Here is a 23,881-nt window from a genome sequence, read left to right on the forward strand (position 1 = left end):
TGCCAAACATCTTCCACTGCATGAGACAGCCCCACAGCAAAGAATGATGTGGTCAGAATGTCAGTAGTACCAAAAAACTTCACAAAACACTTTTGACGTGTTTGATTAGTCACGGCACCTTCTCTATACACAGCACAAAATTTTGTTTTGCATTTTGGTTGTGTATTTTGAAATAAGCATAATACGCCGAAAATATCGCGTATCTTCTTCCATCTTCAATATTAAAATGGCTGCATAAAAATTCACCAATTTTGATAAATTTTTTTTATGCACACTGATATGACAGCTGTCACAATACAGTCTAACAAAATTGTTTTGAATGAAGTTAGAGACAGCTAAGCACTACTAGAGCCATCTTACAGAAAAAAAAAATTTAATTTTTTGGCCAACCCAATATATTTGTGGTTTCATGTAATTTAATCCTTATTGTTATCTTTGGTTAAAGTGATATATTCAAACCCACAGAACATGGTCAAGCCTAAATTCTCATCCAGGTGTGTGTGATCTCAAAGCACGAACTCCTTCCATTGCACCGCTTTCTTCTGCCATGTGTAAAGAACTTCATCTTTTGAGTTATGATTTTGACTGCCTAATAATCTCTTCTAAAAGCCAAAGGTTTGTGCCATCCCTTCTTGGCTGATTTGGAAAGAGGGCTGTTTGTGTGATGTGTGCCCTTGGCAAGTAACAACACTTGCTCTTTGTTGGCATTGTTTTCCAAAAACCATAGACAATAGAGATCAGAGGTCACTCTGCCAGGCTTTGACAACCCAGAGAGCCTTGGAGGTTCTTGAATACAATTGCTTTCTACCCTTTTACGTCACAAATGAGTGTGAGATCAGAGAGAGAAAGGCAAAAGAAAAAAATGAGACTGTAAACACAGTAGGCAGCTCACACACTCCAGTGGGAGTTAATCACATTATTTCCCCCCAAAGACTTAAAGAATCATCACTTATCCAGAGCTTTTATTGCTCCAACAACTTTTAGAGCCCTTTCTGATGCAGTTTAATTAGTTAATTAACCTTTTTAAAAATATATAGTATATATACATAATACAAATTGAAAATGTTCGTGCGGAATAGTAAGAGGGCCCCGAAACATATCCTACAGGTAGTGGGGCAGTGGATAACTCCATGACAGAGTGCTCAAAATCATAATGTAGTCTTGTTTCTATACAACTTCCAGGAGCTTACTGTCCTGGAAACTGTCCTGGAAGTTGTCCTGATGTCTCATACATGACATCAGGAGTGTCATGTATGAGAATAACTGACACTGTCTGCGTTGCCTCCCTGAAGGATGATGGTAGGGCTGAGGGGTATCCCGCCTCAGCCACATGCTGACCTGCAGGGCCTCCCTTATGGCTCACAGTCCCCTTCTGAGCCCAGACTCTAGTGCAGATACCCCTCCACAGGAAGCAGTTCAGGAGTCTTCTCCATGAAGACCTTGCATATTCCTGCCCATGAGTAGGTTTTTGTTGAGGTCATTTAAATTTATCAGAGAGAATCTAATCGCATCAATTCTCAAAGGAGTCAATGTTTTCATTTCTTTCCTTCTATAATATTCTTGGACACCCAGGAAAACTTGACGATTGCTTTTGTCAAGGGAGGGAAGAATGACTAGCCCCACAAAAGATCCTTTTAGGACACAATATTAGGGCCCTGTATTTATAAAATATAAGAGAGGTCACTTAAGTGATTCTTTCTAGGGAAAAAAAATGCTACATATAGCTTCAGATAATAACTTTAAGTAGGAGCCTTCACTAGCAAGTAAATAAATAAACATATAAACATACATAAATGAGAAATGTTGGTAGGTAGATGGCCTTCACAGGGGAGTAGATAGGATGGGTGTACTGTACTCACCAAGCACCCTGATTATATATAAATGTGCAAATTAAACAGTAGCTCAGTCAATGGATCTGTCAAGAGGGTCTGTGTATACCATGATTGTGGAAGAAGTGTGGAGATCCATGTGTCAGTGTGGACCAAGGGGTTCCGAAAAGACTCCATGAAGTAGAGGATGTGTAGCTAATTTTGGGTGATTGGTAAGATTTAGAAAGACAAAAAAGAAGGGCATTTCTATAAGAAAGAGCTAAACCAAAAATGTAAGAGGAATGTTATAGGACAGTGAATAAGTCAGTTTTCCTGGGATGGGGAATGTCAATACTGAGAAATGAAGGAGACGATTCAAAAGTCTTTCTACATATCTGGGTATTCTCCAGGTGATAAGAGAAGAATGTTAGTCTGTGTTTTCTTATGTTTACTTTTTTTCTGTATCCATATGGTTAAATACTATGGTTAAAAATATTATTTCAAAATCTTTACCTTAACTCCAAAAGGAAGATGTAGTAAGATTTTGCAAGAAGGAAATTGTGTAGCAATTTCATAGGTATGCATTCTGCTTTTTAAGATATATACATATACTAAACAGATACATAAATAGAAAAGGTCAGAAGCTATATTCAGACATCGTTGAAGATTCCATCAAGCCTTTTGCCCCTCATCAAGTGGAAGGCTGTGGAGTGTTTTTCCATATGTCACAAAGACATCAATAGGTCCCTTCATGAGCCTTTTCTAGCAGTTGCTCTTAGGATGGCAAGCACAGGAAGGACGTGGTACTGTATGGAGTCCTGCAGAATGTTGTGTCTGGGATCGAGTTATTTTTTCACCCATGTGGTGCAGCTTGCCTGGCTGTGGAAACCACAGCCAAATTGTTCAAGAGAATCATTGAATTCTTTTGTGTTTATGTTTTTTGTTAAAGACCAGATTTATATGAAGCTCAGTTACTTTTGAGTTACTTGCTTAAAAAAAACCAACCAAGAAATGATAATCAAATTTGGTGTGGATGTAGATATTAACATATGCTTTTACCAGCATGTCATATCTGAGGGGATTGCTGTATGCATTCACCAGGTTCACTAGTGGTTAAAATTCTGTTGATTTTGCATTGGTCAAAGGAAAGTGAATTTACCAAATTAAGTTGTGAATGGAAGTTACTAAAAGTTGTATGGTGTAAATTAATGTACTGTATCAGGTGAGCTCTCCCCCCCCAACTTTTTAATAGACAGAAACACTGAGAACAGTGAAGTTAATGTAATGGACAGGTCTTCATGGGTGTGGTTTTTGATCTTTGGCCTAACTTTTGAAACCTAGAGTTCTTAAACCTCCGTATGACCAAATAACACTTGTCTGGACCTGTGTGCTTGGTTAATGTATTTCAAGATGTAGTTGCATTATAGCAGTGGAAAATAACTCCTTTCCAGAATGAAGTTTTTGAACTGTATTGTTTATTTTCTTGATTTAATTTAGAACATGTGTATTTAATGTTTTACAGAGATTTTTATAAGCATATTGGACTACTCAGTGTTTTGTATGATTTAAATTTATCATAGTTGATCATCGCTGAGACTTAAAATCATGTGGCATAATTTTATGCATCACTTTCATGCCATTTGATAAACAGGCCCACCGCCATTTCTCCCCCCAAAACCTGGAAACAAGTTATGTTTTCTTCCCTGTTGCAGATCGGTGGGTGCTGCAGCCTCACTGTGTTCTGCGTGCGTGACAACAGACTAACTCGGATACCTGCTGAGATGTCACAGGCCACAGAGCTTCACGTCCTGGATGTGGCAGGGAACAGGTAAGCATATTCTGTCTGCTTTGCCTGAGAGAAAGAAACAAATGTTCGCATATCTCAACCTTTGCCATGCAGCTTTGCTCTGTCTGATAGACTACATACCAGTGAGTCAAACAACCCGCACCCAAGAACTTTTCAGTCTCGGTGCTGCAGTGACTGAGCCCCTGGCATAGAGAAGGTCAGGGAGAGGCTGAGCATGGGGCACTTCACAGTTTTAAGTGGATGCTTCCATAGACATGCTTCCCAGAGCAGCAGTACAGTGATGTCAGGGGGAAGAGCATTGCCCATGAACTGAGAGACGTAGGTTTCACCCCAGTTTCTGTAAGTCGTCACGGGCCTCACAGTTTCCTCATCTGATGAATGAGCTTGAACAGCTTTGAATCAAGGGTCTTGAGATGCTCTGCTGGTGACTCTAGACCCTCTGAAATTGTAAACAAGGTTGCATTCAAGGACACTTTCCTGGTGAGAGGATCCACAACTAATGTCAGAATTGCTAAGTGACTCATAATCCAAAAAAAGTGACAAGCCACTAGACTGATATCTTCAAGATCATAGCAGCGACATTTCTCAAGTTCTGGGGTCAGAGGTGACGTTTGACTCTTCACCAGTTTCTGGATTATATATTCTCATCACCTTTATAGAATATTGATTTGTTTTAGCCAGTGTGAACTAATTTAATCACCTTAAATGTCATATGCACTTTCTTTCCCTGAGCCTACACCAACTATTCTTTATAGCTGGGACCCTCTTTTCTATTTCTCTACTTCTATTCTTCTTCACTATGCTTTTATTTTCTCCAGAAAGTATTCATTTCTCTGAATCTGCATTTTTAAATTACCTCTAACATGGCACTGTTAGTTGCCTGTTTCTATGTATGTAACCTTCCTGAACCTGAAGTTAGATGTTACGGTTTATGTGCGGGTGTATCATGTCTCTTCACAGCATCTGGCACGTAGTAGATACCTGGGGAAATGTTAAAAATGGTAGTTTTGCAGCAAGAATAGCAGGCCTCTTTGAAATGCTTTGTGTCTCAGGTGGCATTTCCAAGAGGGATTACAAACCGCTTTTGAGCATGATATAGTTAGATAGGAGAGGAAGTGCAGAAGCAGGGGAAGATAATCAAGAGTGTTTAGGGGATTGTGTCCTAACAGCTTAGTAGCTGGTCACTTAGGTCAGGCTTACCCGCCATTTTTCATTCTTGCGAATGGATTATAGACAGCAGTGCTGAGTAAACCGTGCGCTCAGCAGGAATCTGGAGATGAGTTATGGCCTCAAGGAGTGCTCACTCTTTTAAAGTTAGTGCTTTTAGGACATCTTGATAGATTCTTAAGACCAATAACTGGTGTCTGAAAACTCTGGATTAATTTGAGTCGAATGTTGCATTTCTGTTGGACTTAAACCTAACATGTAATTTATAGCTTGAGAGGGTGGTTGCCTGACCTCTCACCTCCCAGTAGAAACTCAGTGACTCCCAGCCTCCTCTGGTTCTTGTCCTACTGATGAGCATGAATTTGCACCACTAGTTCTTGGGTGGAAAGGTATGGCTCACAGTCTAAAAACTGATTTTCTCCTAAGTGAAGGTTCCATTCTCCAGTTCTCGGAAGAAGGGAAAGTTAAATTTTTATTAAGCTTGAGCTGGGGTGGAGAAAAGCCAATTAAAAAGTCGAGTTACATAGGTGTCATCTGAGTCAGTTAAGTGTGTCCATGTATATATAGATTAATAACCAAATTTTAAGCCTATTAAAATATTTAATTACTACCTATTTTAAAGTATCAGTATAGAAACTAATAAAAAACAATGACTACCATGTCAGCTTTTCAGCTTGTAGAAATGTCCCTCACACCATGAGAAATCAAACCGAGTATGAGAGAAGTTTCTGCCTCTTCTCTGAAGCTTATAAAATATGAGTATATTAGAAACTACACCTTAGTTTCTAAAAACTTTGATAAATTTGATGCAATAAGTTACAGGAAGAATAACTATAAACTACCACTTGGAAACAAAGTATCAAATTTCTGGTACAGTAATGGAGGAGGTATCTCATTGTCAGCTACTCACAGATGCAGAATATACATTTCTTTGTTTCTTAGACCCTTTCCCGTAGGAATATCTGCCAAATACACAAAATTGGGTTTTTGAGGATCTTCCTTGCAGTGTTATTAACGCCAAATACTAGAAACATGGCTATCAATGGGGAAATAGTTTACACCTTTGAATATTATAATATAAAAAGTTAACTTAAAAATATTAAAAGATATCACCTTATAGTTGTTGGAATGGCTATTATGAAAAAGACAAGAAATACCAAGGATGTGGAGAAAAGGGATCCCTTAGGCATGCTTAGCTTGGAATGTGAACTGGTATAGCCATTATAAAAAACTGTATGGAGGTTCCTCAAGAAGTTAAAATTAGAAGTACCATAAGATCCAGCTGTTTCACTTCTGGGTATATGAGATCTGTCCAGAAGTTATCCAGCCATGTAATACGAAAAATAGACATTTATTGAAGAAGATACGAGAAGCATTGTACATAGGCTTCAGTCCCCTTCAAAGGAGGCACCTTGGGACCTCACACAGTTCTCTTGGTCGCCACCAGTTGCCCCATCGTATTTTCCTGAAACTCATCGATGGTCTGAAATCTCTTCCCTTTCAAAGATGATTTTAGTTCTGGGAAAAGACAGAAGTCACAGAACACCAAATATGGGCCGTAGTGGAGCTGAGTCACTTCATTGATTTGATGTTTTGCCAAAAAACTGCAGAAGATGTAATGCATGAGCAGGCGTGTTGTGATAAAGCTGTCAATTACCAGTTGCCCACAGCCGCCACCTTCTGAATCATCTGAATAGTTTTCGTGGAGGAATGTTAAAGCTTAATGCAAAATTTGATGCAGATTTGTTGCTCTATTTGCTCAGTCATTTTGAATGTGATGGCCACACAGTACACGTGCACACTCAGTGGGGGACGTCTACCGCCCCCACTGACTAGTACAGTGAAGTCATCATTGTTCATCATGTGCATTCCAGTCCACTCTCCTTGGCTGCCAGGTTACATCGATGTTGCGCAAACCTTTCTCGTTATATTAACAATGGTTGGACTTTTTCTGAACAGATCTTGCATATCCAAAGGAAATGAAAACATGGTATGAAAGAGCTATAGGGACTCACATATTTGTTGCAGTATTATTTAGAATAGCCAAGACATGGCTAAGAATCTATCAATAGAAGATGTGGTGGGTATTTGTGTATGTATATATAATACATACATACGATATATATAATGGAATATTTTTTTCAGCCATTAGAAAGAAGGAAATCTTGCCATTTATGACAACATGGATGGACCTTGGGGGCATGAAATATATGGAGAAAGACAAATATTGTATGATCTTACTTACATATGGAATCTAAAAAATAATTGAACTCATTGAGCCCTGGCTGGTGTGGCTCAGTGAATTGAGTGCCAGCCTGTGAACCAAAGGTTGCTGGTTCGATTCCCAGTCAGGGCACATGTCTGGGTTGTAGGCCAGGTCCCCAGTGGAGAGTGTGTGAGAGGCAACCCAACATTGGTGTTTCTTGCCCTCTCTTTCTCCCTCCCTTCCCCTCTCTTTAAAAATAAATAAATAAAATCTTTTTAAAAAATTGAACTCATTGAAAGAGAGAGTAGAATGTGGTTGCCAGGGGCTAGGGAGGGGTTGTGAGGGAAGGGGGGAGATGTTGGTCAAAGGGTACAAACCTCCAGTTATAAATGAATAATTTCTGGGAATCCAGTGTATAGCAAGGTGACTGTAGTTAACAGTACTGTATTATATATTTGAAAGTTGCGAAGAGAGGAGATCTTAAGTGTTTTTACCACACACATACACATAAAATTAGGTGACTGTGTGAGGTAGAGGAGGTGTTAACTAAGCCTTCTGTGGTAATCATTTCACAATATACAAGTGTATCATATCCTCATGTTATAAATCTTAAACTTACAATGTTATATGTCAATCATAACTCTGTAAAGCTGGAAAAAATAAAAAATAGTAAAAGACAAAACAACACAACAGTATAGCTATATTGTAAAATACCAAGCAGTTAAAGAATGAGATAGTTCTCTGTGGTGACCCAGGAGGCCCATGATTCGGAATAATGGAGCAAGTGTGTATAGTGTTGTTATTTTTGTTCATGTTTTTTTTTAAAAAAAAAATCTTATCTATGCAGTACACCAAGATATTAATAGTAGTTCCACTAGAGGAAAGGTGGAGACTTGGGGTTACAGGGGACTTTGACTTTAGATATTTTAGTATTGTTTAATTTTTTTTCCCTGATTATGTTCTCTGTATAAACCTTTAAACATTTCTGAAAACTTTTGAAAACTATACTTAAAACTAAAAGTTCTAGTAGGAGGTAACAAACATGAAACATTTAATTGGAAAAAGTATGCAACCACCAGGAAAATTAGTATTACATTAATCAGTAGACCCTGTTTAGCTCTTAAATAAATTTGACAGGCAATTGCTGTTATGTTTCAGAGGTGGGGAAGGTCCCTTCAGGTCAGGTTGGTCATGGGTATAACTGGAAATGAGAGGCCCATGGTTTGCTTATTCATTTGCTTTCATCCTTGGTACCATTGCTGTAAATAACCTGGGCTTTTTAATTGGGGAAGGGGGGGCACATGGTCCTAAATAGAACACGGAGATGTGTGTAAATAGATCTGTGGTTTATTGTGTTGGTTCTGTAGTGTACAGAAGATGCCAGAAAAAACCAAAAATGTATTATGAACTTGTCAGGGATGTATAATCTCTCTCTATTTTCCACTTGTGTCTGGGGTAGTTCTCCAAAGAGAAACAGAGGAGTATGTGTGTGTTTTTCCTAAGACCACAGACAGTGAGAGGGTAGCTCAGCCCACACAGTATGTGTGCAGACAGGGCAGGAAGAAGCGTCTTTTTCTCTTTGACATCACAGGACACCTCTGCTCACTTGTGAACAGGCTCATGTGTTGTGTGGACTTGGTCAGCAGCAGCCATGTCAAGCTGGCACTTTATTCTTGCAGAAACTGGCATTTTAGACAAATTAATCTCTCATGGCTTATTTGAATATGTGCATTAGATCTGTTGTTATATAGTCCAATAACCTCTTCTAGCTGTTATCATATGATTGTGTCATCCTTCGAAGCTGTCATTTATTATCGATGCTCTCGGTTTGTCCTTTTATTTATACCTTTGCCTTAGCATTTAGCCATGAAGCCTGTTGTTAATCTGAGAAGGTACAATGACTGTGTTCGAATATCTGTGTTTTGTGTCAGCTTTAAAATCTCAGTTTTTTTATGTTGTCATGATTTAGAAGGGTAGAGATGCTGACTATAGGTTTCTTGCCCACCTTGAAACTCTAAACATTCTGGAAGATAGTAGCTTAACTCCTTTTTAAAAAGAAATAGGAACATACTTTCAAAGAAATCATCCTTTTGTCCAATAAAATGAAGATGAGTTTAATGTATTTTAAGCTTTCATAGTGTATTAGTGTTCTTTTTAAAAATCACTGTGACAGTGCCTGGCAAATACATGTCTTATATCCTTAACCTCCTTGCCCTTTGAGTGTATGTATGACGGCCTTTGGGCAGAGGGAGAAGTAATTTGTTGCATAAGCGTGAGCAGTTTCGCTTTCTGCCCTCCTTGAAGACCCAGTACCTCAGAATCAGGAGAAAGGGAGTTGGGAATCTCCTGTCCTTTCCAATGCCCCAGGGCATCCTTGTCATGGTCTGAGCATGTATTTCACTGCACTGGGTTGATTCTAGAATTTAAAAATATGTATTTCTCACCCAGTTTGGTGCTTATTAGTGACTACTGTAACATGTAATATGTAGTGACTTTTCAAGGATGTTTTAACATATGCAGTTCTCATGGATACATTGACTTCAAACCTAAGTCCCACGTAAGATACAATTCCACTGTACTTTCCACCCAATGCATGTGTGGAGGATGGATCTGTCTTGATTGGACTCATTGTTAGGAAAGGAAAGTATTTTCTCATCTTCATAATTTCTTACACTGGAAATCTTGCAAAATGTATTAATTGTTCTTATGAAAGGTTTATTGATAGTGCATTTGCTATTATTCTCTATGAACTCTGAGAATTCTTTACTTCATTTGTTAAAGTAGCTTAACCAGTTTGTGCTTACATTTTCCTTAGATTAGTTTTATAATATTGGAGGACATGTCTTTTCATATCTGTACAGAGAGCTATAGTTTATTCCCTATAACTCAACTGAAACTGGTATACAGACAGGCCCTGGGGATAATTGTGGGTTCGGTTGCAGACCACCTCAATGAAATTGATATTGCAATAAAGTGAGTCATAATTTTTTTGCTAGTGTAGGGTCTTGCCTTCATTTTATTAAAAATACAACCTCTGTGAAGCACAGTGAAGCAAAAAGTGCAGTAAAGCAAGGTATGCTTTCGTATGTCTGATAATGTAATATTAATCTGTTGGCAAGATGTACTCATATAGGTCAATATCCCCATATATTAACTGGAAATAGGTGTACAGCTTTAAAAAAGAAGGAACCCCAGGAATACATGTTGTCCTATCATTCTTTATGGGATTAATGGGCTAGAGATTTCTTTTAAGAAAATATGCCTCATATAGTAGTTAACAGAATGTGAATAGCTTTTTATTAGCTAGCTTATGAAGTCACTGCTAAGACTGATTCATAGTGCAATACAGGGAGCCATTCTTAGAGTGAAAATACTTTATCAAATATATCCTTGTCTAGTTGTTTTCAGAGTGAATTAGTAGATTTGTATAAAGTGTTGGTTTTTACTAAAGCATCATTTTCATCCTTGGCACTGTCAGCATTTGGGGTCCGATAAGTCCGTGATATGGGGCCTGCCCTGTCCATGGTAGGATGTTTAGCAACATCCCCTGGCCTCTACAAACCAGACGCCATAGCACCCCCCCAGAATGTCTACAGTTGTTGCTGTATGTCCCCTCGGGGCAAAATCATGCCTGGTTGGGGACGACTGCATGAAAGTTATCTTTGGCAGTACCAAAGAAGTGGTTTCTGGTGGCTGTCTTTACTGAATAGATCTAACTAGTTGCAGACAAGCTGTGAAATATTTGTGAAAACATATTTATAAATATGAAACTAATTTTTAGGTGTCACATTAAAACTTTTAAAGTGCTTTTTATATACTCTCTCATTTGAAACAGAAACCATCTGATGTGTTTATTAATTATCACCCAGGAGTCTGAGAAGTGGGAGCTTCTAGAAACTGAAAGATAAACGTTTAAGATGGAATACCTAAAATAATCTCCCTAGAGAAAGCAAATGGAGTCCATGAAAAAAATTTTTTAGTTTTTATTTTAAATGCAACTTAAATTCTTCAGCACCTCATGCATCTCCTTCCTCCTGTCCAGATTTGCCAGGTGCTACTGCGAACAGGTAATCCGCAGGCTCTGCCGGCTCTGTCGGCGACCATGTTGCCATGGACTACATGAGAACTCCACTTTCACAATTACACTGACTTTGTCTTTCTCTTTAAATTGAAAGCTCCTAGCACAGGACTGAAAAATGTGTTCTGTAATTTCCTCATTTTTGCCCTATGGCCTAGAGGTGTTGGTGAGAAGGGGAAGCACAGTCACCTAATGAAGAGTCTACCTGCAAAGAGTAAATCAGTCTCTTATTACAAACACACCATCTATTTCAATATTGAGCCCGATCCCAGAAGGTTGTTTTTCATTTTTTTCCCTGTTTTTATTGACAGAAATTGATTTGATTACAACATTTGAGATCCCCTTCGTCTTCTTTTGTTTTAAATTAGGTTGTTGCATCTGCCCTTGTCTCTGACGGCCTTGAAGTTGAAGGCTCTGTGGTTGTCTGACAACCAGTCCCAGCCCCTGCTCACGTTCCAGACAGACACAGATCACACCACAGGAGAGAAGGTTTTAACCTGTGTCTTACTTCCCCAGATGCCTTCCGAACCGACTTGCCAAGGTGAATTTAAGGACCATATTCATTTGGCCACAAGAATTATTATGAGTTACTATCTCTGTAAGACCGCTAACTCTCACACCTGACTGTATGTTGTCCAGTTCTGCCCCTAGAGCCAGTCCAGGTGTGGTCACTTTGGGTCTCCCCTAGGAAGGTTCCCCTGCATCTTTACAGGAAAAGTACCACTCACACCTATTTATCATGCCTGAAATTCCTTAAACACTCTCTTGGTTTTGTATGATAACTAAGGATGAAAATACAAATACTCTTAAAATAGAAAAACAGTCACTTAATATTCAAATTGATGGTTTGGAGATTAGTATAGAACACCACTGGCAAAGTGTTTTAGGCTAGTGAGTTGTTTTGAGTCATTTTGCCTTTGTTTTGTCAATTATGTGTAGTTTTAAAAAATATGCACACTAACATCAAATTGATACTATAAATCCTTTGCTGAGAGCTGATTTTGATGGAAGAGAACTAGGGTGCCCTGGGAGAATGGGCGGCCCCTCAAAGGAAGGCCCCCAGAGCCACCTTGCCAATCTCACCCTTGTTAGATGAGCTTTTAAGACCCCCAAGAGAAAAATGTGCTAGAATGTGTTACTAAGGCAAGTACTAATATCCAACGTGTAGCCTCATGACTCTCATGAGAAAGTTTTTGGAGTTAGTGTATAGAAAAGAATTGTGAAAAAGGACTCTGAATTATTGCCATTCTGTAATGAAATAATAAGCATATTAATTTAGCAAATGTTTTATATGATTTCAAATGGAATTATACATCATTGTAAAGAAAGGGCAGCTCTGCCCCATGCTTTTTTTGTTTTTAATTTTTATATTACTACACAGCAGTTGTCATGAACCTGAACGCCCCGCTGATGTGGTCTTTGTCATGACAGAGAACCTGCCTCGCTGTGGTGCCCTGGAGAGCTTGGTGAATGACGTCTCTGATGAGGCCTGGAATGAGCGCGCGGTGAACAGAGTCAGTGCCATCCGATTTTTGGAAGATGAAAAAGATGAAGATGACAATGAAACGGTACGTAAATGGAAAATCTTCGCCTCCATGGAAGTTCAAAATGTAAAAGCCTCCCAAGATTAAGAATGGCACCTAACAAGGATTTCTTGTGTTTTCAGCTAGTCTGATTTCTGTTTTGCCTTTAGCATTTTAGAATTTTTAGAAGACAAAACGAGACACTTCTAGTTATGGATTTACCAAATGTGTTTAAGCCAAATGGAAGTTTTGTGGGTTTTTTGTTTCATTGATTGATTGATTAGTTTATGGTGCTTCTTTTTCTTTATTTGCTATAGTTGCCCCTCCTACCCCTACTATTTTCTTAAAATTGACTTTTCTTTTTAAGTAGATTTTATTGATTATGCTATTTACAGTTGTCCTAATCTTTTTCTCCCCTGTATCCCTCCCCACCCCCCAAGTTCATGTCCATGGGTTGTACATATAAGATCTTTGGCTTCTCCATTTCCTACACTATTCTTAACCTCCCCCTGTCTATTTTGTGCCTACCGATTATGCTGCTTATTCCCTGTACCTTTTCCCGCATTCTCCCCCTACCCACTGATAAACCCTCCTTGTGATCTCCGTTTCTGTGATCTTGTTCCTGTTATAGTTGCCTGCTTAGTTTTTGTTTTTGTTATTTAGGTTCAATTGTTGATAGTTATGAGTTTGTTGTCATTTTACTGTTCATAGTTTTTTGATCTTCATTTTCTTAGCTAAGTCCCTTCAATATTTCATATAATAGGGGCTTGGTGATGATGAACTCTTTTAACTTGACTTTACCCGGGGAGCACTTTATCTGCGCTTCCATTCTAAATGATAGCTTTGCTGTGTAGAGTGATCTTGGAAGTAGGTTCTTGCCCTGCATGACTTTGAATACTTCTTTCCAGCCCCTTATTGCCTGGAAGCTTTCTTTTGAGAAATCAGCTGATAATCTTAGGGGGACACCTTTGCAGGTAACTGTCTTCTTTTCTCTTGCTGCTTTTAAGATTCTCTCCTTATCTTTAATCTTGGATAACTTAATTATGATTAAGTGTCTTGGTGTGTTTCTTCTTGGATCCAATTTCTTTGGGACTCCCTGAGCTTCCTGGACCTCTTAGAAGTCTATTTCCTTGGCCAGATTGGGGAAGTTTTCCTTCATTATGTTTTTCAAATGAGTTTTCAATTTCTTGCTCTTCCTCTTCTCCTTCTGGCACCCCTATGATTCAGATGTTGGAATGATTAAAGTTGTCTGGGAGGTTCCTAAGCCTCTCCTCATTTTTTTGAATTCTTGTTTCTTCATTCTGTTCTAGTTGGGTGTTTATTTCTCCCTTTGGTTCCAAATTATTGACTTGCATCCCAGTTTTCTTCCCTTCACTGTTGGTTCCCTGTATATTTTCCTTTATTTTGCTTTGTATAGCCTTCACTTTTTCCTCTATTTTATGACCATATTCAACCATTTCTTTGAGTGTCCTGATTACCAGTGTTTTGAACTGTGCATCTGATAGCTTGTCTATCTTCTTGTCACTGGTTCTTTTTCTGGAGTTTTGATCTGTTCTTTCCCTTGGCCCATGTTCCTTTGTCTCAGCACGCCTGTTACATTGTAAGGGGCAGAGCCTTAGGTGTTTGCCAGGGTGAGAAGCCCTCTTCGTTGGTTGTAGTGCTGTGTGTGGGGGAGAGGTCAGAGAGGGAACAATGCCATTTGCTTGGCTCTTGCCCCATTTTCGGTCACTTCCTTCACTTCTCACTAGAGGATTGTGCTCTTTCAGGTGCTGATTTGCAGGTGGGTGGGTTTGTGTACATTTTAGGACCACGTGGGCCTCTCAAACTGACTCTCCTGTGAGACTGGAGGTTTCTTCCTCCCCCCGCCAGCACAACCCCCACAGATTTTTACAGCCAGAGATTTTGAGTCTTTAGTTTCCCGTGCTGAAACCCTGGGTTTCATGGTCTGTCTCGCTCCCCAGTTGTTCCTCCCGAGGGCTTATCTACGCGCACATGTGGGACCAGCCCCCACCTGCCTTCGAGGTCCGCTGCCCTGGAGCGCGTTGTCTCCGCCCCGGCTGCCCAACTCCACCCCTCCTACTAACCTAGATGAATGTTTCTTTAACTCCTTGGTTGTTGGACTTACATGTGGTTTGATTTTATGGCAGTTCTGGTTGTTTTTTGTTGTTAAATTGGTTGTTATCCCTTTTTTGGTTGTGCAAGGAAGCAAAGCATTTCTGCCTATGCCTCCATCTTGACCAGGACTCTGAAAAAGGCTTTTTCATATGATGTTTGGGGAATCAACATTTTTACATATAAGAACTGTCCTTGGGCTCCGGGAAAGTTGGGAGTAGAGTGGACTAGAAACACTTGAGGAGAGATTGGGGATGGTGGGTCTGGGGAGAGAACTGGGAGAGCAGCCACCAGCGTCCTGGTGCTGAGTCATCCCCCACACTGCGGGAGCCATCTGATTGTTCTTTTTTGTTGTTCCCAGTGAATGAAGTCTCTTTCCGCCTTCCACCCCTGTTTGTAACTTATCACATTGACTCCATTCACATTTCATTATGTGCCGTAGCTTGTCCTCTGTAGTACTGGACTTCCTCTTTCCTATGTTACCCTTCTGCTCTTCACCTTTGTGCAGAACGCTTGTGATCTTAGTTGAATTACTTAATGAGTTTTCATTCAGAAATCAGGACTAGATTTGAAAGTACCCCTCAGCCTTACTTTTATCCACACTTCAAAGTGTTCGTCAGCCACCCAGAATCTCCAAGAGTCAGTGACAACTCTTGAAATCTTCCTGTAAGTTGACTTTGGCTTCTTAAATTCCTTTCTAATTGAGATTTTCATAAGCAGAGCTTTGAGGGAGTACTCGTAGCCCTCAAAACAAAGGCTGGTTTTTAAATTATTATCTGTTAGTCTCTGTTATTTCAGCTGTCACCAAATCAGATTTTATCTACTTAAAATTTTGTTTCTGCCCTCTTACTTCCCTTCTAGCTCTGTGGTCTCTATTAGAAAGAATGTGGTCTCTATTAGTAGATCACATAAATAGCACACACAGCAGCAAAATAAGAAAAGAAGCCCTTTTCTCTTGCTTCCCCTTTTCTTTAACTCCCATGCCTTAAGGGTTGAAGGGAGCCAGAGCCACTCTGGGAAATAGAACTTACTGTGATTTCAAATTAGAATTTTTTAACCCTTCATCTTTTTTTCCCCTCATCCCACAATTACATCTTACACATTTTTTTTTTCTCATGGTTCATAGAACTTTATTGTTACCATGCAATAATGTCATATTTTTAAAAGTATTCTTTTATTCTGAATGTCATCCTCTATCTTGACTAGGTAAGTTATAGGCAACACTTTCATCTTCCATTAACTACTAGTAAGCAGTTGGTAAAATGCTCATAGCTCCAAAGAAAGCTTTTCCACCCCCTCCAACTCATTGTCTATAAGAGGCTAAGATTTGTATTGGAATGCTACCACCTCGAAGCTGCATGTTTGAAAGAGATATGGAGTAAAACCAGAGCACTCACTGCACCGTTTGTTTGTAGAGAACACTTCTGAGGCGAGCCACTCCACACCCCGGGGAACTGAAGAACATGAAAAAGACAGTGGAGAATTTACGGAATGACATGAATGCTGCTAAAGGGCTGGATTCGAACAAAAATGAGGTCAACCATGCCCTTGACCGAGTGACCACTTCTGTGTAGGATTTCATCTCCTGGTTTTACCTCGCGTGTCTTCCCCTGCTGTTGAGATGTTCCCGTCTGCGAGGAGCCTCCTGCAGTCCTTTGTCTTCACCAGAAACCCGCGCTTTGTCTCCCCACATCGTGTGTTGGGACGCCGCTCTCTGCAAGGAAGTGCCTTACTCTAACCCATCAGCTAGTGGTCTCCCAGCGTGATTTTTTTTCATTTCCTAAACTTCAGTTTGTACTAAGTAGAATACACTACTGTAAACATCTGCCTTTGTTTTTGTCTTATGTTGGGGTAAGGGAGAGCAAGAAGGGGAATTTTTATCCTCCTCCTCCATGGAGTGCTGGGACATTTTGAACCCAAGTTCTCTTGGACCTACTGATGAAAGATAGTTTTATGTATGGGGAAAAATTGATACTTTTTTAAACCTTTTTGGCAGCTCAGATGGTGTAAATTTTAAAATTTTGTATAGGTATTTCATAACAAAAAAATGTATTTCTTTTTTGTTATTTTATCTTGAAAACGGTACATATTTTAGTATCTGTGCAGAAAAAAATCCTGAAGTGTTCGTTTTTATTTGTACCATACACTGTGCCTTACTGTATCCTGTGTCGTGTCAAACCAGCTATACACAGTGGCATCCTTGAGCAGGGAGACGGGACTGGGAATGTGGTACTTTTTAAAGCAGTGTTGGATTTTAATTAGTGATCTACCTGGGGAATTTGTTTTTAACCAAAAAGAAGAGTTACCACTGATTTGTAAATTATGTTGGATGTATTTTTTAAAAGATAAACCAAAGGATTAGGACACTAATATTTCATTTCTTTAAGTTTTCATAAATGAGTCTTGTATAATCAGTGCAGTGTCTGGTTGTTCCTACTTGGAAGGTATGTGCCATTCGTAAAATAGAACAGAAAAGCACAAAAAGAGAAAATTGGTTTTGAAATTCAGTGGGTAAATAAACTATGTACTTCAAAGAAAGTATGATTTTTACTGAAGAAAGCTTTAAAAGTTTTATATTGAAATATAAAACCATAATAAAGCAAAATAACCTATACCATATTAGAAATGTTGCTATCTTTATAAGTGCAATTTAATTTGTAAATATAATTTGAATCAAAGTGTACAAAATATTGCTTCAAGCTTTAATTTTAATTCTGCTAATTTAAGGAGTGTGGGGTATATATCGGTGTGTTTTCATTGATTTTTTTTTTTTTTTTTTGGTATGATGTGATAAAAGAGGAATGAAAAGTGCTAGTCACTATGTGGTGTCTAGGAAAATCATGTTATTATTGGTTTTTTGTTTTCTCTCCATGAAATAAAGTCACCCTGTACATTAGTCATATATCTTTTTTAAATTAATTATCACCTTGCATATTCCAATGAAAGCAGGTGGCTGAGTGCTTTGACAATGCGCTCCTTTCTACGAAATACCTAAACTATGGCTTGTTTGGAGCTCAGTGCCGTGGGACGCACATTCACTGGTCCTTCTCCTGCCGTGGACAGAACCCCGTTGCCTTCACCTCTCACTCGTGAATTGTGGGTTGTGGCATCTGGCCAACTGGACTCCTTAAAAACCTGCTTTCAATCAACCAAATTCAATACCTTCTTTTACTGTGATGCATCTACTTGCTGAATTCACTTTACTTTTTAAGTTGTTTATATACATGTGTATATTTTTAAACTATTTATTGTGTTGTAAGTACATGGCGCGTAAGTGGATTTTGATTTCAGTTTTACGCCTTGCTCCCTAATCTGAGTACCCATTTTCTTTTCTCCATTTTGAGATTTTGGCCTAGTCTGCTTTGTTTTATAAAGATGATGTCACTACTCAAGGGCTGATAGATAAGCATGCTGGTTTTATTTAAGGAGAACTATCTTGACCCTGAAGAACAAATAGAACTTCCACAGTGTTTCTTTTCTTTCTTTTTCTTTTTGTCATATAAATCATGGTTTTAGTGGATTAGAGGTGCACAGAATAGTGTGTGTGTAAATTTTTCTAGAAACTTTTATGTACCATATTACTTGTTTCCTTTGGCCTGTCTCCTGTACTTCACATTCACCTGGGTTATTTTGTTTTGCTTTTTGTTTTCAGGTTTTGAGATTCAGTTTTTCCCCTTCTTTAGGAGGGAAAAGCTCCTTTTCACCGTTTATTCTGGGTGGCACTGCAGTGCTCTTTACCCTCAGGGTGCTGGGACCAGACTTTCAGCTTCACCGTGGAAATAGCACCAACCTGTCAGACCCAGCTGCAGAACAGGCCAGCCTTTTCCAAGGAGCCCTCGCTTGATATTATGAGGAAAACTTAATGACATGAAAGGTTACCTTTCCCACGTGAGGCTAGTGCCAGAAGTTCCTGGCCTCTCCTTGAAGCAGGACAGCCCCCAACCCCCAGTCTGGCCCTCCCTGTAGGGAAGGGAGGGGGTCTGACACACCGCCTGTTTGTCTTGTGGGAGTGACAGGCAGGTAGAAGAAGGAACGATTAGTACGACTTACTCACTTTTTTCATAGTCCCTTATTTCCTCTCTTTAGCAAGGAAGTTCCATCTAAGTGGATAAAATCATCAAAATTTAGAAGGGGTAAAATGCAAAAATCATTGATGATGAAAAGATGGAGAGGTCAGAAAACTAGGACTAATATTTGCCTGGATTTTTTTTTTTTTTCTGGCCTGGCAGGAGGAATGGTTCGGGGCCAACCCAGTCTGTGTCTCTGCAAGCTTCCTGGTTCGGCATCCCAGGGGAGGGAGCCCAGGTGGAGTCGCTCACAGGAGCCCTTCAGAGCAGTCCTGCCTCTCCTGTGAAATCAGCCACACCCCAACGGACGCGCTTAGTGGATGGGGTGGAGGCTGGGAAAAATTCCTTCTCTGTCAGAAAGTTACTCTGAACAGCTGGTTCTGACCTTGTAAAAATTAAAAATGACTGACACCCCTGCTGTGGGCGTGCTGGCTGGTGTGTGTAAGGCTGCACGGTCACTGCCTGACCGAGGACAGGACTGCAGCAGCCGATTAACGGGAGGCGGCGAGGGACACTGCAGCTCCATGACGTCTGTAGAGAGCTGAAATCTCACTGCGGCAATTAGTGTTGACTTACCTCCAAAGAGCCAACTAAAATATTTTCAAAAACCTAAAACTTTGTTATGACAAATCAAAAAATACAAGTTGAGTTGTATAATGGACCGCCATACCTGTCATCTAGCTTAAACAATTACCAACACAATACTAATATGAAGCCAATTTAAGGGAACCAACTTAAGTCTTAAAATAAATTAATAAGTAGAACAGTGCAGAATGAAATAATTTTAAGGAACTAGGGAAAGCAGAGAGCAAGTGCACACACCCTTTAAAATAGCACTCAGGGTTCAAATTGATGAGTCAGCAGAGCCCGGCTGTTGGAACCTGCCCAACAAAGATTTAAATCCCAGCCTTGCCCTGTGGCTTTGCATAAACGACAACCTCACTGGCCTCAGGTCCTTCATCTCTAAAATGGGGCAGTCTGACCTCACGCAGGCTTAGAGTGAGGATTAATTGGGATACGTTAAACAAGGTCTCATGAAGTGGGTGGCAGTTATTATTGCAGGTCCTGATGTTACAGTGGTGTTGCGAGAAGCACTAGAGTTCCTATGTTAGAGCCAGCAGTGTTTGATCGCAAGGGTGGTGTTTATCAGGAATGAGGATACACGCTAGTTCTTTGGCAGACACCTGAAAGCTTTCTTACCTGTGCCATTACACATACACCCTTGAGTTATGTAATGGGTGGGGGATATTTTAATTTGTGAGTTCGGCTCGCTTAACAGTAAGGTTAGCAGTGGTCTCATGGTAACTCCCTTATTGTAACTGGGGTTACTAGCCAGCTGTCCTCAAGGTAAAGCTAGTTTCCACAAACTATTAAACTCTTGAGAGGAGGAGGGCCTCTTGATTTCCACACAATGTCCCCCTCTTTGCCACACCCTCTGTTTTCGAGGATTTGTCTATTGCACTCATTTACTCTTATCTCTATTTCACCTTTGATTTTTGTAACGCCTTCCTTTTTCACCTCTTGCTGCATTCTGTGTCCTTGCTCTCAAAGGAAGACCTCTGAGGCTTTTATGTATCAGGAGAGGCAAGTATGGTTAAGAAATGGGTCACCCGCAGAGAAGAACCTAGTGGGTAAATTAAATAAATGCAGCCCAACTTGGGGAGTGTAGATGACACGCCCATCTTTCTGCCTGTTTTCTTTTTCGAAAGCTGACAGCTGGCGGGAAAGGGAAACCAACCAGAAGAACCTGATCCGGTTGCTTTTGTTCAGCAGGCTGTGTGGAGTTTTACACCTGACAGTTGGCCAGGAGGGCAGTGTAATTTTATGCTGTGAGAGCGGGCAGTCACTGGGCCAGGACAAGCTGTATCTAGAATTTTAGCCAAAGGCTCTTGTTCTGATGGGCAAGAATCTGATTGGGTTGATCCTCCAAGGTCCTTGTGTGAGGCATCAGCACTTAATTTCTAAACAAGTACAGTCGACCCTTGAACAGTGTGAGGGTTAGAGGTCCCGATCCACATGCGGTTGAAAATTCACCAAACTTCTGACTACAGACAGCCCTTTGCATCTGTGGATTCAACCAACCAGGGTCCAAAACTGTCATTTTGGATCTGTGGCTGGGAATGCAAAAACACTGTTTTTGGTCCCTGGTTGGTTGAATCTGTGGATGCAAAACCCGCAGATAAGTAACCTGTGAATACCAAGGGGAAGGGCTGACTGTATTTATTGAAAAAGGATCCATGCAGTCCTACCCAATTCACGTTGTTCCAGGGTTGGCTGTAATGAGCTGCCCTTTGGCATAATGAAGTAGTAGTAATAGTGGCTGCCGTTTTCTGAGCACCTACTATGTGCCTGCCACTCACTGAGCTCACTGAGCACAGTCTCGATTTTTGGGAACAACCCCATGAGGTAGGTGCTTGCATTTGATCTTTGCAAAGAAGAGAATTAAGGTTCAATTAGTTTTAATAACTTTTCCAAGCTCAAACAGTAAAATGGCAAAGTCGGAATTCAAATTTACATCTCTGTTAACTAGAGTCTATGATCTCAATTACTCCTTGTTGCCTTACCCCTTAGGGGAAATACTGTGAACCTGTAGCTACATATAGAGTTCTATTTATCATAGTGGTGATGGTTCTGTTTTAATTTTTTGCTATTATTTAGACTTAGGTTATGAACAAAGGCTGATGCTGAACTTCATGAAACTTCACCACTGTGTATGCACACTTGGGCCTTCGTTTGTGTCCAGTTGTGGTAGCAAATGCTATGGCCCTGCCTATCCCGGCCCTCCCACCAGCCCCTTCCCCCTGCCCATCCCAGATCCTGTCCTATGGTAAGTGCTGCGAAAGTGTCCATGGGGCCTTGGTTCTACCATCTCAAACTGCTTGCAAATCTCAAGAAACTTGGGGGATAAAATATACAGTTAGTGGGTGACCAGAAAAAAAAAAGGTGTTTTTTAACATTGACTGCAATGGCAGTGTGGTAACTGGCTCTCCGGCTTGAACTTGTTCCAGGAATTGGCAGGTAGCTCCAGCATGAGCTAATTAGTTAGGAATGATTTTTATCCTCACTACCTTTAATAGCTTACCCTTGCAGAGAAGACAGATAATGAGCGCTTGGAAATCAATAGTGCTGCAACATGACCTTAATGCCATTTGGGAAAAATAAGAAAGGTGTCTCGTGAATTAAGATCCTTCTTTCCAAAAGCATTGTTGTGCAAGATGTGACAAATAATGATTGCTCCCGTTTAGGAACTATTGTTGAATCAAAGAAGCAGAAAACAGAAAGAAGAGAAAACTTGTGTGACTAAGCAGTGTTTAATGTTTTTGAAACTGGCTCCACCGCCCTGGTCGTAGAAAGCAAAGGCCTCACTGCGTTTTTCCCGTGGTGAGAAACGTGGCTGGAACCGGGCATAACAGCATGACACCTATACCTGATAATGTGTAAATTGACTCTGTAAAGGCGTCTCTTTAGGCCCTTTCTCAAGGTAAGTCATAAATGAAGTCTTACTGCTTGCACAGTGTTGCCCGAGAACCCATGGGACAGCACTTACTGAGCACCTAGAAAACACAGGCTTTTCGGGGAGACAGGTTGTTCCTGTCTGGCCCCTACTTGTTCTCTGTTCACAGTCACACACTAGGCGATGCCTTCTGCCCTTCCTCGGCTGTAGGTGTGAGTGCTTGGGAAAACAACACACTTACTTGTCCGGGCATTGAGTGTTCTTCCTGAATTTTGGTCCTGCCCATTGTCCCGGAGGCATAATGGGTGGGGTGAGTTTCGGTGTTAGTCTGGAGATTTCGAGAATGGGCTGCGGGCTGGGTCTGTTAGGTTGGGGCTGCTCTGGGTTTTAATGGTTTTGGATAGTCGGAGGTCAGGGAGCATTGCCATAGATGACGACGGGGTTCTGTTCTGGCTCTGCCTGTTTCTCACGGGAGGGCAGGCGCACCTGGAGAGGCACTTTACGGGGCCCTGGCAGGTGTTAGGGAACTCTCATCCATATTGTGTCTCACCTGGACACCTAAAAGATGGGCGGTGTGAAAAAACCACCAGTTAGAGAAGTTGACAAGACCCCTATTTGACGTTGACTCCCCCTACATCAGTGGCTGCTGGTCTTCATCCCTCCCCACCACAGATGTCCACCCTCCGATAAAGACTGTGCCCCTACAGATTGGGTAGAAGCAGTCCTTTGGAAACCCAGCCTTTGTCACCTGTGGAACTTGACCCTGGGACAATTACCGAACCGCCTATTCGCCATCTTAGAATGCAGTTTCATGTAACCTGTAGGCTGTTAGAGGAAATGATGTCAACAAAACATGATGAAGCTTTTGTGTGGTTCTTTCCTCTATTCACAGCTACTTGTGATGGGATTGCTTGCTTTTCAAAGAGCTGGACATGGGGTCGCCAGGAAAATCAGTGTGCCCGGCTGCCCTGTCTCCTTTCTTAGCGTCTCGCATTAGTTTAGGGCTGCTCAGTGGGGCTGGGCGTATTCTTGCTCGCCATCCTATAACCTGACACCTACCACAGTATGGCAGGTTCTTGAATAATACCATTTCATTCAATGTTATTTCTTATCATTACATTAAACAAGTCTTAGGAACACACAACTTACTGGAAATTATATGATAAATGACTGGCACTACTCTTCAGATCTCTAGGAAAGTAGTTTTATGATATACATCATTTGGCTTTAGATGATAAAAACAGAAATTATTTAAAATTTATGTGTTGGTCTATACATTACTATATGTCGCCACACTAGTCATCCATTTCGAGGAACACTCGTCTGAGGCGACAAGGAGGGACACCGTGGATGTGGGGGGTGTAACGGGAACTTGGAACACGTGAGTGAATCACACTGACTTCAGTTTCTTAAGACCCTGATAGGACGGTTACATTGATGAGATGCCATAGGAATTTAACTCTTGTTTATATCAATTAGCTTGTGGTAAAATGGGATTCATTATACGTATGTTGTTTTGCTGAAAGTCACAGAACCTATTGAGATGTTAAGTGGGGACTTACTGTAGCCACTTTTTCTTGGAGGCAGTATCTGCAGCGATTTTCAAACTTCAGTGCGCATCAGGACCCGCTGGTGGCTGGGGTCAAGCAGGTGGCTGGG

General features: G+C 40.6%; 1 protein-coding gene across 1 annotated transcript in view; it reads left to right on the forward strand.

Annotated features, from left to right (window-relative positions):
* LRRC1 (leucine rich repeat containing 1) overlaps window positions 1-17,190 on the forward strand; it is a 133,486-nt gene extending 116,296 nt beyond the window's left edge. Inside the window, exons 11-14 of the mRNA XM_054569495.1 lie at window positions 3,521-3,636; window positions 11,435-11,607; window positions 12,498-12,634; window positions 16,117-17,190. Of these exons, the coding sequence (XP_054425470.1) occupies window positions 3,521-3,636; window positions 11,435-11,607; window positions 12,498-12,634; window positions 16,117-16,275 (585 nt within the window). The 3' untranslated portion in view covers window positions 16,276-17,190. The remainder of the gene's footprint in view (window positions 1-3,520; window positions 3,637-11,434; window positions 11,608-12,497; window positions 12,635-16,116) is intronic.
* The last annotated feature ends 6,691 nt before the right edge of the window (window positions 17,191-23,881 follow it).

Source organism: Pteronotus mesoamericanus, unplaced genomic scaffold (genome assembly GCF_021234165.1).
Source record: "Pteronotus mesoamericanus isolate MK-2021 breed Mesoamerican mustached bat unplaced genomic scaffold, CSHL_Meso_final contig_20, whole genome shotgun sequence".
NCBI classification, from domain to species: Eukaryota; Metazoa; Chordata; class Mammalia; order Chiroptera; family Mormoopidae; genus Pteronotus; species Pteronotus mesoamericanus.